The sequence below is a fragment of the Polychytrium aggregatum genome, assembly GCF_025602895.1.
Source record: "Polychytrium aggregatum strain JEL109 chromosome Unknown BJ171scaffold_51, whole genome shotgun sequence".
Classification (NCBI taxonomy): domain Eukaryota; kingdom Fungi; phylum Chytridiomycota; class Chytridiomycetes; order Polychytriales; genus Polychytrium; species Polychytrium aggregatum.
Genome location: NW_026516253.1, coordinates 61,768 through 73,480, shown reverse-complemented (window position 1 = coordinate 73,480; position 11,713 = coordinate 61,768). Strand labels below are relative to the sequence as shown.

General features: G+C 60.6%; 3 protein-coding genes across 3 annotated transcripts; all 3 read left to right on the top strand.

The window, feature by feature from the left end:
- The first annotated feature begins 92 nt into the window (after nt 1-92).
- Nucleotides 93-3,090, top strand: BJ171DRAFT_523019 (Gtr1/RagA G protein conserved region-domain-containing protein). Its single transcript, XM_053112535.1, has 8 exons — nt 93-219; nt 398-497; nt 727-793; nt 1,208-1,430; nt 1,722-1,817; nt 1,972-2,186; nt 2,363-2,478; nt 2,699-3,090. The coding sequence occupies exons 1-8, from the start codon at nt 208-210 to the stop codon at nt 2,773-2,775; spliced, it is 906 nt and encodes a 301-aa protein (XP_052962721.1). The 5' UTR covers nt 93-207; the 3' UTR covers nt 2,776-3,090.
- A 1,997-nt stretch (nt 3,091-5,087) lies between these two features.
- Nucleotides 5,088-7,142, top strand: BJ171DRAFT_634552 (galactosyl transferase GMA12/MNN10 family-domain-containing protein; the record flags this gene model as incomplete). The annotated part of the gene is made up of 3 exons (XM_053115684.1): nt 5,088-5,497; nt 5,893-5,910; nt 6,224-7,142. 3 exons carry the CDS (start codon nt 5,088-5,090, stop codon nt 6,912-6,914), a joined length of 1,119 nt encoding a protein of 372 aa, XP_052962720.1. The 3' UTR covers nt 6,915-7,142.
- A 1,448-nt stretch (nt 7,143-8,590) lies between these two features.
- On the top strand, nt 8,591-10,840 carry BJ171DRAFT_523016 (galactosyl transferase GMA12/MNN10 family-domain-containing protein). Its single transcript, XM_053112534.1, has 3 exons — nt 8,591-9,353; nt 9,597-9,614; nt 9,725-10,840. Exons 1-3 carry the CDS (start codon nt 8,944-8,946, stop codon nt 10,362-10,364), a joined length of 1,068 nt encoding a protein of 355 aa, XP_052962719.1. The 5' UTR covers nt 8,591-8,943; the 3' UTR covers nt 10,365-10,840.
- Nucleotides 10,841-11,713: the final 873 nt, after the last annotated feature.

Sequence of the window (11,713 nt, the reverse complement as noted above, 5' to 3'; positions counted from 1 at the left end):
GCTGTCCTGGTGGTGCTGTCTTTCTTCCATGAGCCCTGTCGTGCGAGCCGCCACACGGCCGCCTTGCTGCGCTGGCTCGAACCTGCCGAATGCGGCGAGGCTGTTTCCCGGCGCGGTCGTCTCCGTGTCGGTTGCCCTCTTGTCCCGCCAGCCCAACGCATCCACGAATCTGAGCAGGCCCGAGCAGCGGAATCCAAACAACCCGAAATGAAGAAGAAGGTATGCGGCCGAGCGGGGTCGATCTGCTGGCATTGCCTCTCACGGGCCAGCTCCTCCAGCTGTCGGCTTTGCCTCCCCTGGGCTTGCTTGGCATAGCTATTTGTGCTCATCAAAGTCTGTCCTGGCCCGACCCTGGCGGCCTGCGCAAACTCCCTCCATCTCCCCTCGTATGATCCAGGTGCTTTTGATGGGCAAGAGCGGCGCGGGCAAGACGTCCATGCGCTCGATCATCTTTGCAAACTACATAGCCAAGGATACCAGGCGTCTTGGCGCAACCAGTTGAGTCTCGTCGTCCTTGTCGTCTTCGGGATATGCGACCCGTCTCCATCTGTCCGCAAGCCTCGCCATGCCCCTGTGGCGACATGGGTGGACAATGACCGAACATCCGGTGACCGCAAAGGAGCGGCACCGTCGATATGCGCTGGCCCTCACTTGATTCAATCATTGCGGGGATCGGGTGGCTCGTTCTAACATGCTCTGCCCTGGGATCGCTCTGAATGGCCCCAGTCGACGTCGAGCACTCGCATGTGCGGTTTCTGGGCAACCTGGTGCTGAACCTGTGGGACTGCGGAGGGTAAGCACAAACTCTGGCTGCGATGGCTGGTCGCCGGTGGTCGCTGGTCGGCACGGTGGCTGAATGATCCCTCATGGTGTCGTCGGCTGCTTTGCGACAATCGGGGACTTCATGCCCCCAACTCCGGGTCATCACCAATCGAGCCCGTATTGTGGAGATGGTCGCTGGGACAGCAAGCGATACCACCGGAACCAATCCGATTGATGTGGCATCAATAATGCATCCGAAACAAAGCAGTCTGCCCAGTGACTCTGATCGTCCGGGTGGTATCGACGCAGTCCAAGATCCTCGCCACCACACAGACCAACTGCGTGGTGCGATTGCGTGCAGCCGCACGTTCCAAACCACTCTCTGACTCGACGGCGTTCGGATCCGTCTCCTCCCTCGGCTTCACCGCACCATCGTCTATTGCAGCCAAGATGTCTTTATGGAAAACTACATCAACTCGCAGCGCGAACAGATCTTCCGAAACGTCGAGGTCCTGATCTATGTGTTTGACGTCGAGTCGCGCGAATACGAAAAGGACGTGCGCTACTACCAGAACTGTCTCGAGGCCATCAATCGGTTCTCGAGAGACGCCCGCATCTTCTGCTTGATCCACAAGATGGATCTTGTCCAGGAGGATAAGCGGGAACAGGTGTGTTCCTTTCTCTGTCCGTCTGTCTCCGCCTGTCCATATGTATGGCAAAGCACCTACCCAGACCAATTGCCTTTCACCCTTGCCTGTTATTTGAGAGCTGTTCAACCGCGAACCTGCTCGGTGGCCGCGAACCTCCACATTCCGAGCCAGGAGCGAGCGAGTGACAGGTGCACTCAAGGGATTCACGGTGTAACTAAAACCATTTGCTGTCCGTCTATACACTGCTCGTGCTGATTACGTCGCCGCGCCTCACGATGCATGAATCGTACCGGAACCGTGGGTCCATAGACATTCCGTGAACGAGAGCAAGACCTGTTGCGCCGCTCGCATCCGATGCCGATCATGGCCTTCAAGACATCGATTTGGGACGAGACACTGTACAAGGTACGACGAGCAACACTGTTGTAGAGCCGCCCCCTTGCGCCTGCCGCTACTGCTCCTAAGCACGCCATCGGCTGGATATTTCACCGACTCACTGACCCACTGATCCACTGACTCACCGACCCACCGACCCACTGACTCACCGATACGCATGCAGGCTTGGTCGTCGATTGTGTACTCGCTTGTCCCGAACGTCCAGCTGCTCGAGAACCAAATCGAAAACTTTTGCCGGGTCTGCGAGGGAGACGAGGTTGTGCTTTTCGAGCGCGCGACCTTCCTGGTCATCTCGCACTACACACAGGTCACGCACTCGGACCCACATCGATTCGAAAAGATATCCAACATCATCAAGCAGTTCAAACTGAGCTGCAGGTGGGTGATCGGCAAGGGGGGGAGAGTGATTGCACTCAACGGCGCATGGCGGGTGGGTGCGACATCGGGCGAGTTATCTTCGAGCTCGCTGCGATTGCCACAAGTTACTTACGCACTCATGTGGGGGCCACTGCGATCTGCCATCTGCTTTTGATGTACAACTGTACTTGGCACAGCAAATCCCAGTCGCAGTTCCAATCCATGGAGATCCGCACGCCGAGCTTTGCCGCATACATCGACGTGCTGACCAACAACACATACATCATGATCATCGTCTCGGATCCCAGCATCCGTGAGTAGCCGCATTTCAGAGTGGGTGATGCATGCGATGGCGGCTGTTGACGAGGCTCCGGTTCTGCCTTGGCGGCGCACGGGGCATTCGTTACCTGGGCCGGGGCCGAACCCGTGTGCTGGTCTGCCAACTGACCGACTTTACCACCCCATCGCTCCAACCGAATGCCGCTCATGGATCGGGTATGCAAACTAACTGCTGGCGGTGTTACTTTGTGCAGAACCCGCTGCCACGCTGATGAACATCAAAGCTGCCCGAGCTCATTTTGAGACGATCGAGACGGGACGGCTGCAGTGAGGCTCTCCCCACACCCGCCACAAAGACGACGCAAGAGAAAGGCCGGGACGGAGGCGTCTTGCATATGACCCTGGGGTGGCGAGAGTCGGGGCACGATTGCTGGCCAAGAACCAGTGCGTCGAGGACTTGCTTGGGAAGGCGGCGGCGACTTGGCCTCTGCCAAAGCGCACCTGACATCAAGAGGGAAAAAAGATGTCCAAGCCGAGGGACAATGCTGTGCAGATGGATGATCTCCATTGCATTTGGGGGGGGGAGTGCTGTTCTGCCTCAACCGCAAATACACAACAGCACTGTGGGTTTGGCTGGACGAACGAACGAACGAGCAAGCAAGTCGATGTGGCCCAACGCGGGGCCAGACTCGACGATTTGTCATGCCAAATGCACCGAGACATGCACAGTGGCCGGCATGTGCTGGGACGCTGTGCATGGGAGGCGACGGGGGTTGGGCCGCATGCTCAGCAAGCGTATCCATGGAGGGCCCGCCCGCGACGCACAGAGCGGCAAAGGAAAGAAGCAGGGGCACACACGCCCAAAGCACGGCCCTTGGGCTGAGGCGCTTGTCGGCGACGTGGCTGTGAAGGACACGAGCGCACAATGGGACACCGCCGCCGGGTCGCTGGGATATGGATGGCCCTTTGCGACAGAACAACAGAACAGCAGGCCAACGAAGCAACGGCCAGGACCACGAGAGAAAACGCAAGTGGGTGATGCACACAAGCAGCTTGCTTGTTGTTGTTTGGGTGGGGAGCCTAGCTCCACCACCCGTGCGTCGATGGTGGAGACCAGGCCAGCAGGAGGCAGCGCAGATGGAGGCAGGTCGGGGCGGGGAGGTGAGGGACCAGGGCGAGGCAAGCCTGGCGACTTGCAGCGACCGACGGCGGCATCGAAGCGACTTGCGAGCGACCGACCGACCAGCCGACCGGGCAACAGCCTCGGATCATGCGGGTGGGCGGTGCTGGCAGATCCGAAAGAGAAAGAAGGATGAGGCACGAGCCCAGACAGACAGAGAAAACAGGAAAGGCCGCAGTCAGCAGCAATCGCCAAATTTACGACAGGTCAGCACCCAGAAAGCGGGCTGGTTTCGGATGACGAAGCAACGGAATACCCGTGGGGAGGAAGGCAAACGATGCTGGCGAGAGCGCTGGTGGCCGGATCGCAGGATGGCAGGCGAATGCCGTGGGAGAGGCAGAGCTCGATGCGAATGGGAGGAGGACGGAGGGACACTTGCTCCTCCCCTGACTGGGTGCGGCCAATAGTCATTGGACGAGCGGCCGGTGGGACGCAATCGAAATGCAATGGCACACATGAGATGCAATGGCGCAACAGACGGATGTATCCGGCCGCGAGATAGCGCGAGTACCGCAGATTCGCAGCGCGCTCGCGACGGCCTTTGGCAGCCGGCAGAGTGTCACCGAGCTAATGCGCCGAGCTCTCCGTGCGGATCCCGGACAGGTCCTTGCCCAGGGCAGACTCGACGGTGGTAGCGACGTTAGTGATGTTAGTGATGTTAGCGATGTTAGCGATGTTAGCGATGTTAGCGATGTTAGCGATGTTAGCGATGTTAGTGCCGTTGTCGGCTCTGGAGGGCAGTGATGTCGCTTTCGCCTTCACCTCCAGGCGCTGTTTCAGTCGAGGATGCCCTTTCGGCTTCAGGCCCCCCCCCCGCATCCAAATCCGAACAATGCCACGAGCAAGCGACCGCCACCACCGAACAACGCGGTCTGCGGGGGGGTCACGGGTCGCGCGGTGCGGCCTTTAGCCGGGCAGCCACAAGCATCAGCAGACGCCGTTGGTACCATGATCCAAAAAGGGCCGCGGCTGCAACGGGCCTTGGCGGCCATGGGCAGCGCGGAGCTGTTGGGGTCAGCCGATGGCCCTGTGGCCACGGCCGTTGCCGATCATGCGCTGCTGTGTCTGTGTCCGCGGCGCGGGATCAGTTCGGATTGCCTTGGCGAGGACAAGGAGTCGGGGTGGGGCTGTCGAAGTGCTCGCCAGTCTCTGCAGAAGATTCCAGTGCTATCGCAAGGAGCGGGGGACGTGCGGATCGATCTGCGCCAGCACAGGGGCCCTCGCTCGAGTATAAGATCCTCGCCCCCCAGGTCCAGGCCCCTGCGGCCCGCCAGTGTGCCCGACTTTCCGCTCGCAGGTCCGGCTGCCCAACCCGCCCTGACTGGCCATCGCACTTGCTTACCGACAAGCATCCAAACGACGGATTACTCCTCAGTACCCACTACCATACTTGCGCCTCTGCCGAACCTCCGTTTCCAAGCACCCCTGTCCTGCAAACTCCTCGTGCAAATCCACTCCTCAGAATGGGCTCACAGTACCTCTCACTCGGCTCGAAGCGGGCCTTCATTGTCATGGCACTCGTCCTGATCGTGTCACTCTACTGGGTCACCCTGTCGGTAGCGACCCTCGCTCCGTATCCAAGCTCCGTTGTCGACTCGGCTGAATCCGATGCCGAGCCCGCCGACTGCGAGTCCAGCACCCGGACACCGCCTGCCCTGCCCAAGATCGCCATCCTGGTCTCGGATTCGAGCGACACGCGCGACCGGTCGCTCGAGCGACACTCCCGTGTCTATGTCGAGTCGGTCCAGCTCAAGGAGGACTATGCCAAGCGGCACGGGTATGCCTTTTTCATCGACAGCGTCATCGACAAGTCGAGACCTCATTGGGGCCGGCTCGGCACGGCCTACACGATCATGAACACGATGCCTTGGATGTAAGTGTTTGCTGACATGCTTTATGTTCTGGCCGAGTGCTGCTCTGGTCGAGTGCTCGGCTCGCGGTCTCGGCGCGCTCTGTCCGGCCCCCAGTAAGCGATGCCTCGGTCTCAGCAGGGCCTGCTGGGTCGCTGGGTCGCTGGGTCGCTGGGTCACGGAGGGGATCACTCTCCCGGCTGCCCCAATCGCCAGCGCTCCCACCCGTGCTCAGCGCACACGAGCGCCATCAGACGCGATCGCCACCGCCGCACGTGTCTGCGCAAGGTCGCACACACGCCTGTGCAGCTCACGTGTCGTCGTGACACACAAGGGCCGCGGCGCCGTTCCCTGTTGCTGATGCGCTTTCCTCCACCGTCCTATCCCGCCTTTCCTCCACTCCTCCCCCACCTCGCAGCGAGTGGATCTTGTACATGTACGTGACGAGCGCAAGGCATTCCTGCGCAGGCCGGTGGAGCAAATGGCTCGGCACCCGCGCACGTTTGGCGCAACGCCGGTGGTGGTGGTGGTGTGTAGGACCTGGGGCCTCGCTCGTTGTCGGCCTGGCCATCCATCGCGGCGGCCTGGCAGTTCCGCGGAGCGGCCGATTGGATGCGGTGGAGCAGTGTTTCCCGACACGCGCCAATTGACCCGAGCAACAGGACTGCTGCACATGTGTATAATCGGTGTGTCGATCGGTGCCATGACCACGCTGACGCCAAACTCGCCTCCGCACACCCACCACACAGGGATGTCGATACTATGATCATGGAGCCGGACCTCAGCCTCGAAGACTTGCTCCTGCGCCCGTACATGCGCCCGAATCTGCAGCCGTCCACAACCGAGAACGACCGCTCTCGGCGGGACCAGCCCCAAGACGACCAATCTGTCATCCAGGGTGCCCCGGTTCGCTTCCGGGTCCATGCCGTGCCGCCGCGCAACTACCAGGAGATCGACTTTATTGCCAAATCCGACTGCACCGGCCGACCGCTCAACAACGGCGTGTACTTTATGCGCAACAGCAACTGGACCATCCGGATGCTCGAGCATGTCTTCAACGACCGCACCGACTATGCTGGCACGGTCCAGCGGCCGGGTGTCCAGGACGCCATGACCAATGTCCTGATGGCGTATCCGCCCGCCGAGACCCGGCACTTCATCATGGGTCCCAAGGAGGCCACCTTCAACAAGTACACCGAGATCTGCACCGACGACGAGGATGCCGAAGACCACTGGTACCGCAAGGGCGACTTTGCCCTCCACCTGGCCGGAATCGTCAACCGCGAGGAGCTGTGGACATACTACATCCGGATGCTCTACCAGCGATACCCGTTGGTGCTGCATCAGATGCTCGCCGCGCTGAAGACCAAGTGGTTCGGCCGGGCTCCTTGGGTCGAGGAGCTCGAGAGCATGGTTAAGTCGAACCAGGTCAGCTCTTAGAGCTTGCCATATCCAGAATGCAGTTCCGGCCCAGGCCCGAGCTGCGTAGATGGTCTCTCGGCTCTGGGCGTGGCTCTGTCCACCGCTCCTGGCGCAGGATCGACTGCCTTTCTCACCAGCCTCCATCGCTCAAGCGCACCTCGTCGGCTCAACCTGGTTCCACCTCCCCTTAATACCGCTGTGGGCTATATTGGTGCTTCCGGGAAGAAACAGTGCACGCGAATCGGCGGTTTTCAGCGGCCCGCTCTGAACCTTGCTGGGCAGGTCTCGGAGAGAAGATTGAACGGGTCCGCAACCTCGGCCAGTTTTTCCTATATTGTCGCCTCGCGGGGTTGGAACAAGAGTCCGCCACAAACGAAACACACCTCCTCTATCTTCCGTCGATGCGCATACCAGCATTTGTGTCGCCTCTCTTTGGACGCGATGGCAATAATAGATCCGCATCTCTATTTCACGACAATCGCGAGCACACGGGCGGTCCTGGTCGCTGCTGGCTGGACTCGGAGGGATGGAGCGGGGACAATCGGCACTCGGGGGGCAAGTCGCTTGCTGCCGCCGGTCGTTGCGGATCAGGGACCTGGGGCGACACAGACCCTGTCGGAACCTGAAGCCTCGACAAGGCCCTGTCCTTGTGTTGCTGGGGGGTCTATCTCCCATGACCCAGACCCGTCCTGGCCTGACCCAGACCCAGACCCAGCGGCTCCGATCGACCAAGCGCGGGGGCGTTCTATTTGTGTCTCCCCGCCGATCATATGATGCCTGGCGGCGTTCCATCGAGCTCGATTCGTTCGCTTCGGCCGCTCCGCCCCCCTCCACCCTGACGCCAATAGACTTGGCTTGGTGCTTGGCGTTCGGCGTTCGGGGCATCTGTTTGTTCTGCGGTTGACCTCTTGGTTGTTCCTGAAACAATCGCCGCAGGCCCTCGGCAGGACGACGTGCACTACCAGCACAGCCCAGCGGCCACAGCATGACGCACGTTCCGCAATCTGCGTCTGCGCCAGGATCCAGCTCGACGCAGACCAACAAGAACAGCAACAAACACAGGCCGTCATGTCCTGGCTGCTTGGCCAAACAGAAGCAGCTGAGCACCGCCATGCAACCACAAACACAGCGCGGCGGATACAACGGCTGCTGTGTCCTGCCCCCCCCCTTCCGTCTCCGGCCAATTGTGTGCGTTGTTGTGAGCCGCGGGCCGCAAACAGACGCCGTTTCCTGAAATGGCATCGCGGCCGCGCATCTGCACGACAAGGAAGCAGCCACTCAACCGGGCCGCAGACACGCCAACAGAGAACTGCTGCCACATGACAGAACCAAGCAGACCTTTGGGACAACAGCGGCCTGTGGGAGGCAGCAGCAGCCAGCTTCCGCACAGCACAGGCACGACAAGGACAAGGGCCGCCACCTGCGGGCGCGCCCGAATTAGAGGCGGCGGACGACCAATCAGCACCGCGCGTAGTGGGCACGTGGCTCCGTGCGGCCGTCGAATATTCGCGGGTGTGGAGCCGCCGACGCCGCCCAGACAAGGCCCCGGGCCACCGGCGGCCACTGGCCACAGTCGCGCCGCACCCGTGTCGCACCCGCGGCGCCCGTCCTGTGTGCCCGAGCACAGCTGGACGCGCCTCTCGCGGATATATGGCCGGCCTCTGCCTTGGCCGTCCTTCGACAATCGTCTTCCCCCCTCGGATTGTCCCTCTGGTTGTCCCCCTTGGTCGATCAATCGCCTTCCCTCCCTCCGGCATCTGTCGACCATCTCTCCGGCATCCGTCCTTGTCTGCTTCCCTTTCGGACCCTTCGTCGGCCTGCCTGCCATCCGGAGCTTCCGTCTGCGTTCCGCCTTTCTCCTTTCCTCTTCCTCGCTCTTGGTCTTTCCTCTGCTGCCTCCCGCCCTTCCCTCCAAGCGGATCTTCCTCCTCTCCGCCCAGAAAAGGCCCACGGCTTCCTCCTTCCAAGCCCATTGCCCCTTGCCTCTCCGTCCGACCCTGCCCGCGACAATCCGCCCACCGCACTCACTCCCATCGCGCTCGCAGCCATGTCCCTCAACAAGAAATACGTCACGACATTTGCACCGCTGGTTATCGGCCTGGCTCTCGTCTACACAATGGTCGTTATGTTCATGTGGCGGCCAAGTTCCACAACGGGCTTGGCATCGACCCAAATCGACTGCCCAACGCAGCTTGCCAGCATCAACAACAGCAGTAGCAACAGCGCCACCTTCAACCAACGCCCGAAGATTGCCATCCTGCTCTCATACTCGGGCGACGTCCGCGACATGTCCATCGAGCGTCACTCCCGGGTCTATATCGAGTCGGTCATCAGCAAGCAGGAATATGCCCGGAGGCACGGCTATGCCTTCTTCCTCGACAGCGTCATCGACCAAAGCCGCCCGCACTGGGGCCGCCTTGTGACCGCCTACTCAATCCTGAACAGCATGCCCTGGATGTAAGTCGAGCCCGCCGCTTGCATTTCTGGTGGGGAGGGGGCCTCGTTGGTTGGGTCGAGTGCGGTCATGCCTGGCGCGTTGATGTGGGAGGAGGAGGAAGAGAGGGTTGTCGCTGCCGGGCAGTGTCCTCGCTCATGATGGCGTTCGTGATGCTGGTGAAACCTTCCGCACGACGCCGACACATTCCTCCACTCGTGCTGATGAAAACCTTTTGCCCGATCGCACGTGGCCTGTCCCTCCAGCGAGTGGATCATGTACATGTAAGTCGTCCACGTTGATGCTCGATGTCGCTGGCGTGCGATTGTGTGGAGGGGCTTTCCCCGTCTGAACATATGGCCTCGAGACTCACCTTTCATCGCGTTGCCTCCAGGGACATCGATACCATCATCATGGATCCTTCCCAGAATCTGGAGGATCTGATTCTGAAGCCATACCTCCGACCAACCTCTGGCGAAGCTAGATCGCAGGCCGCAAGCTCGAACGGAACCAGGATCACCGATATGCCTCCCAAGGACTACCAAGAGATTGACTTTATCGGCAAAACCGACTGCAGTGGCCGGCCGCTCAACAACGGCGTGTACTTTATCCGCAACACCAACTGGACCGTGTCGATGCTCAAGAAGACCTTCAATGACCGAACTGACTACGTGACCAAGGTGCGACGGCCCGGCGTGCAAGATGCCATGACCAACACCCTGCTGTCGTACACGAGAGCAGAAGCCCGGCACTTCCTCATGGGTCCCAAGCAAGCCACCTACAACAAGTTCACCAAGGTATGCACTGGCGACCCACAAGGCAAGGACCACTGGTACGAAGATGGAGACTTTGTGATCCATTTTGCCGGCGTCGTCAACCGCGAAGACATGTGGGCCTACTACATTCGCAAGATGTACAGTACCAACCCAAGCTCCCTGCACTACATGCTCAACGAGCTCGACACCAAGTGGTCTGGCACCGCCAAATGGGTCTCGGACATGAAGGAGCTTGCCAAGAAAATCCCTGCTCAATAGAGGCAAGCTGTGAGGCCCAGATCCCAAACATATGGCGCCTTCCCAAGGCTGCGGCTGCCGTTTGCATGTGGCCTCGCATGGCGATCACTCGACGGGTAAACCGATCCTACCAGGACGAGCATATGCCAGGGTCGTTGGGACGAAGAAACCAGCACAGTCCCCCTCCGCTTCCTCCGATGCCCTTGCCCATGGTGTCTGTCGCCGCAGCCACCAGCCAACAAACTCTCCACACCCACGTTTGAAATACCTGGCCTGGCCTGGCCTGGCCGATGCGGTGTCTGACCGAGCCCCCCTGCTTCTCCTCCTTGGTCATGAATACGATTCTTGTTTTGTTTTGTTTCGCTTTGCTTTTTGTCGGTCCTCCATCGGCAGCGAACCTGGCAGACCCCGTCACACGTTCACACCCACCAGCCCTGGCCCCACAGAGCGTCTTCTTGTATGATTCCGTTGCGCAATACAGACGCACATGATTCTGATCCCTGCAGCGAAGGCTCGTCGCTTCTCCGCTTGAGATACTCGTCGCCCTGCCCACAGCCCGCCGTCATGGGTCGGCTGGGCGCGATCGCCATGGAGCAAACCCCTTGGCTGATATCTCGGCCCGGAGCGGAGCCGTGCTGCCAAGCAAAGTTTGGGTTTTGCGGCGGAAGCGAGCCCGGCAGCCAAACAAACCTTCTGGTTGCAGGCAGGGCAGGGCGCGCCGCAATCTGGCTGAGCCAGAACCTACTGCCGGCCCAGCAGCCCAGCAGCCACACCCGACAAAGACAGCCGGCCTGGCGAGCTGGTTGGCGGACTGGCTCTCGAGGGGACATACATCCGTCGAGGAGGAAAGGGGAGACCCTCCCGCACTGACCCTGTCGAGGCTCAAAGGTCCCTTCTGTCGACCGAGATCTCATCACACGGCGGTCTGTTTGCGGCGAATCGCCAAGCTTGAGCAATATCCAAAGACAACGAGCAAGGCATTCTGGCAGAACGGCCTTGAGGGGGAGGCAAGCTGTGACCAGGCAATGAAACAAGAAGCGTCTGTGTTCCGAGGCAGGTGGCGACACGAAGCGAGGCTCAGCGCCAGCCGAGAGGAAAGCAGCGTGATCCTGTGAATCCTGTGGGTGTTGTTGTGGGGACGGGCCTTGTTGAAGGAGTCCTTGCTGCGGGGAAGAGACCTCAAGGGCCGGGGTTGGGCGCGGGCAACCCATGACGACACGGACCAATTGCGGCGGTCGTCTGAGCGCGCAGGTGGGACAGATCGAACGTTCGCACAACAACGCAGCGGACCATCGCCGTCCTTCAAATGCCCGTCGCTGGTCGTCCGTCTCCCGCCGTCCGTCGCCGAAACACCCCTCCTTTTGGGCCGA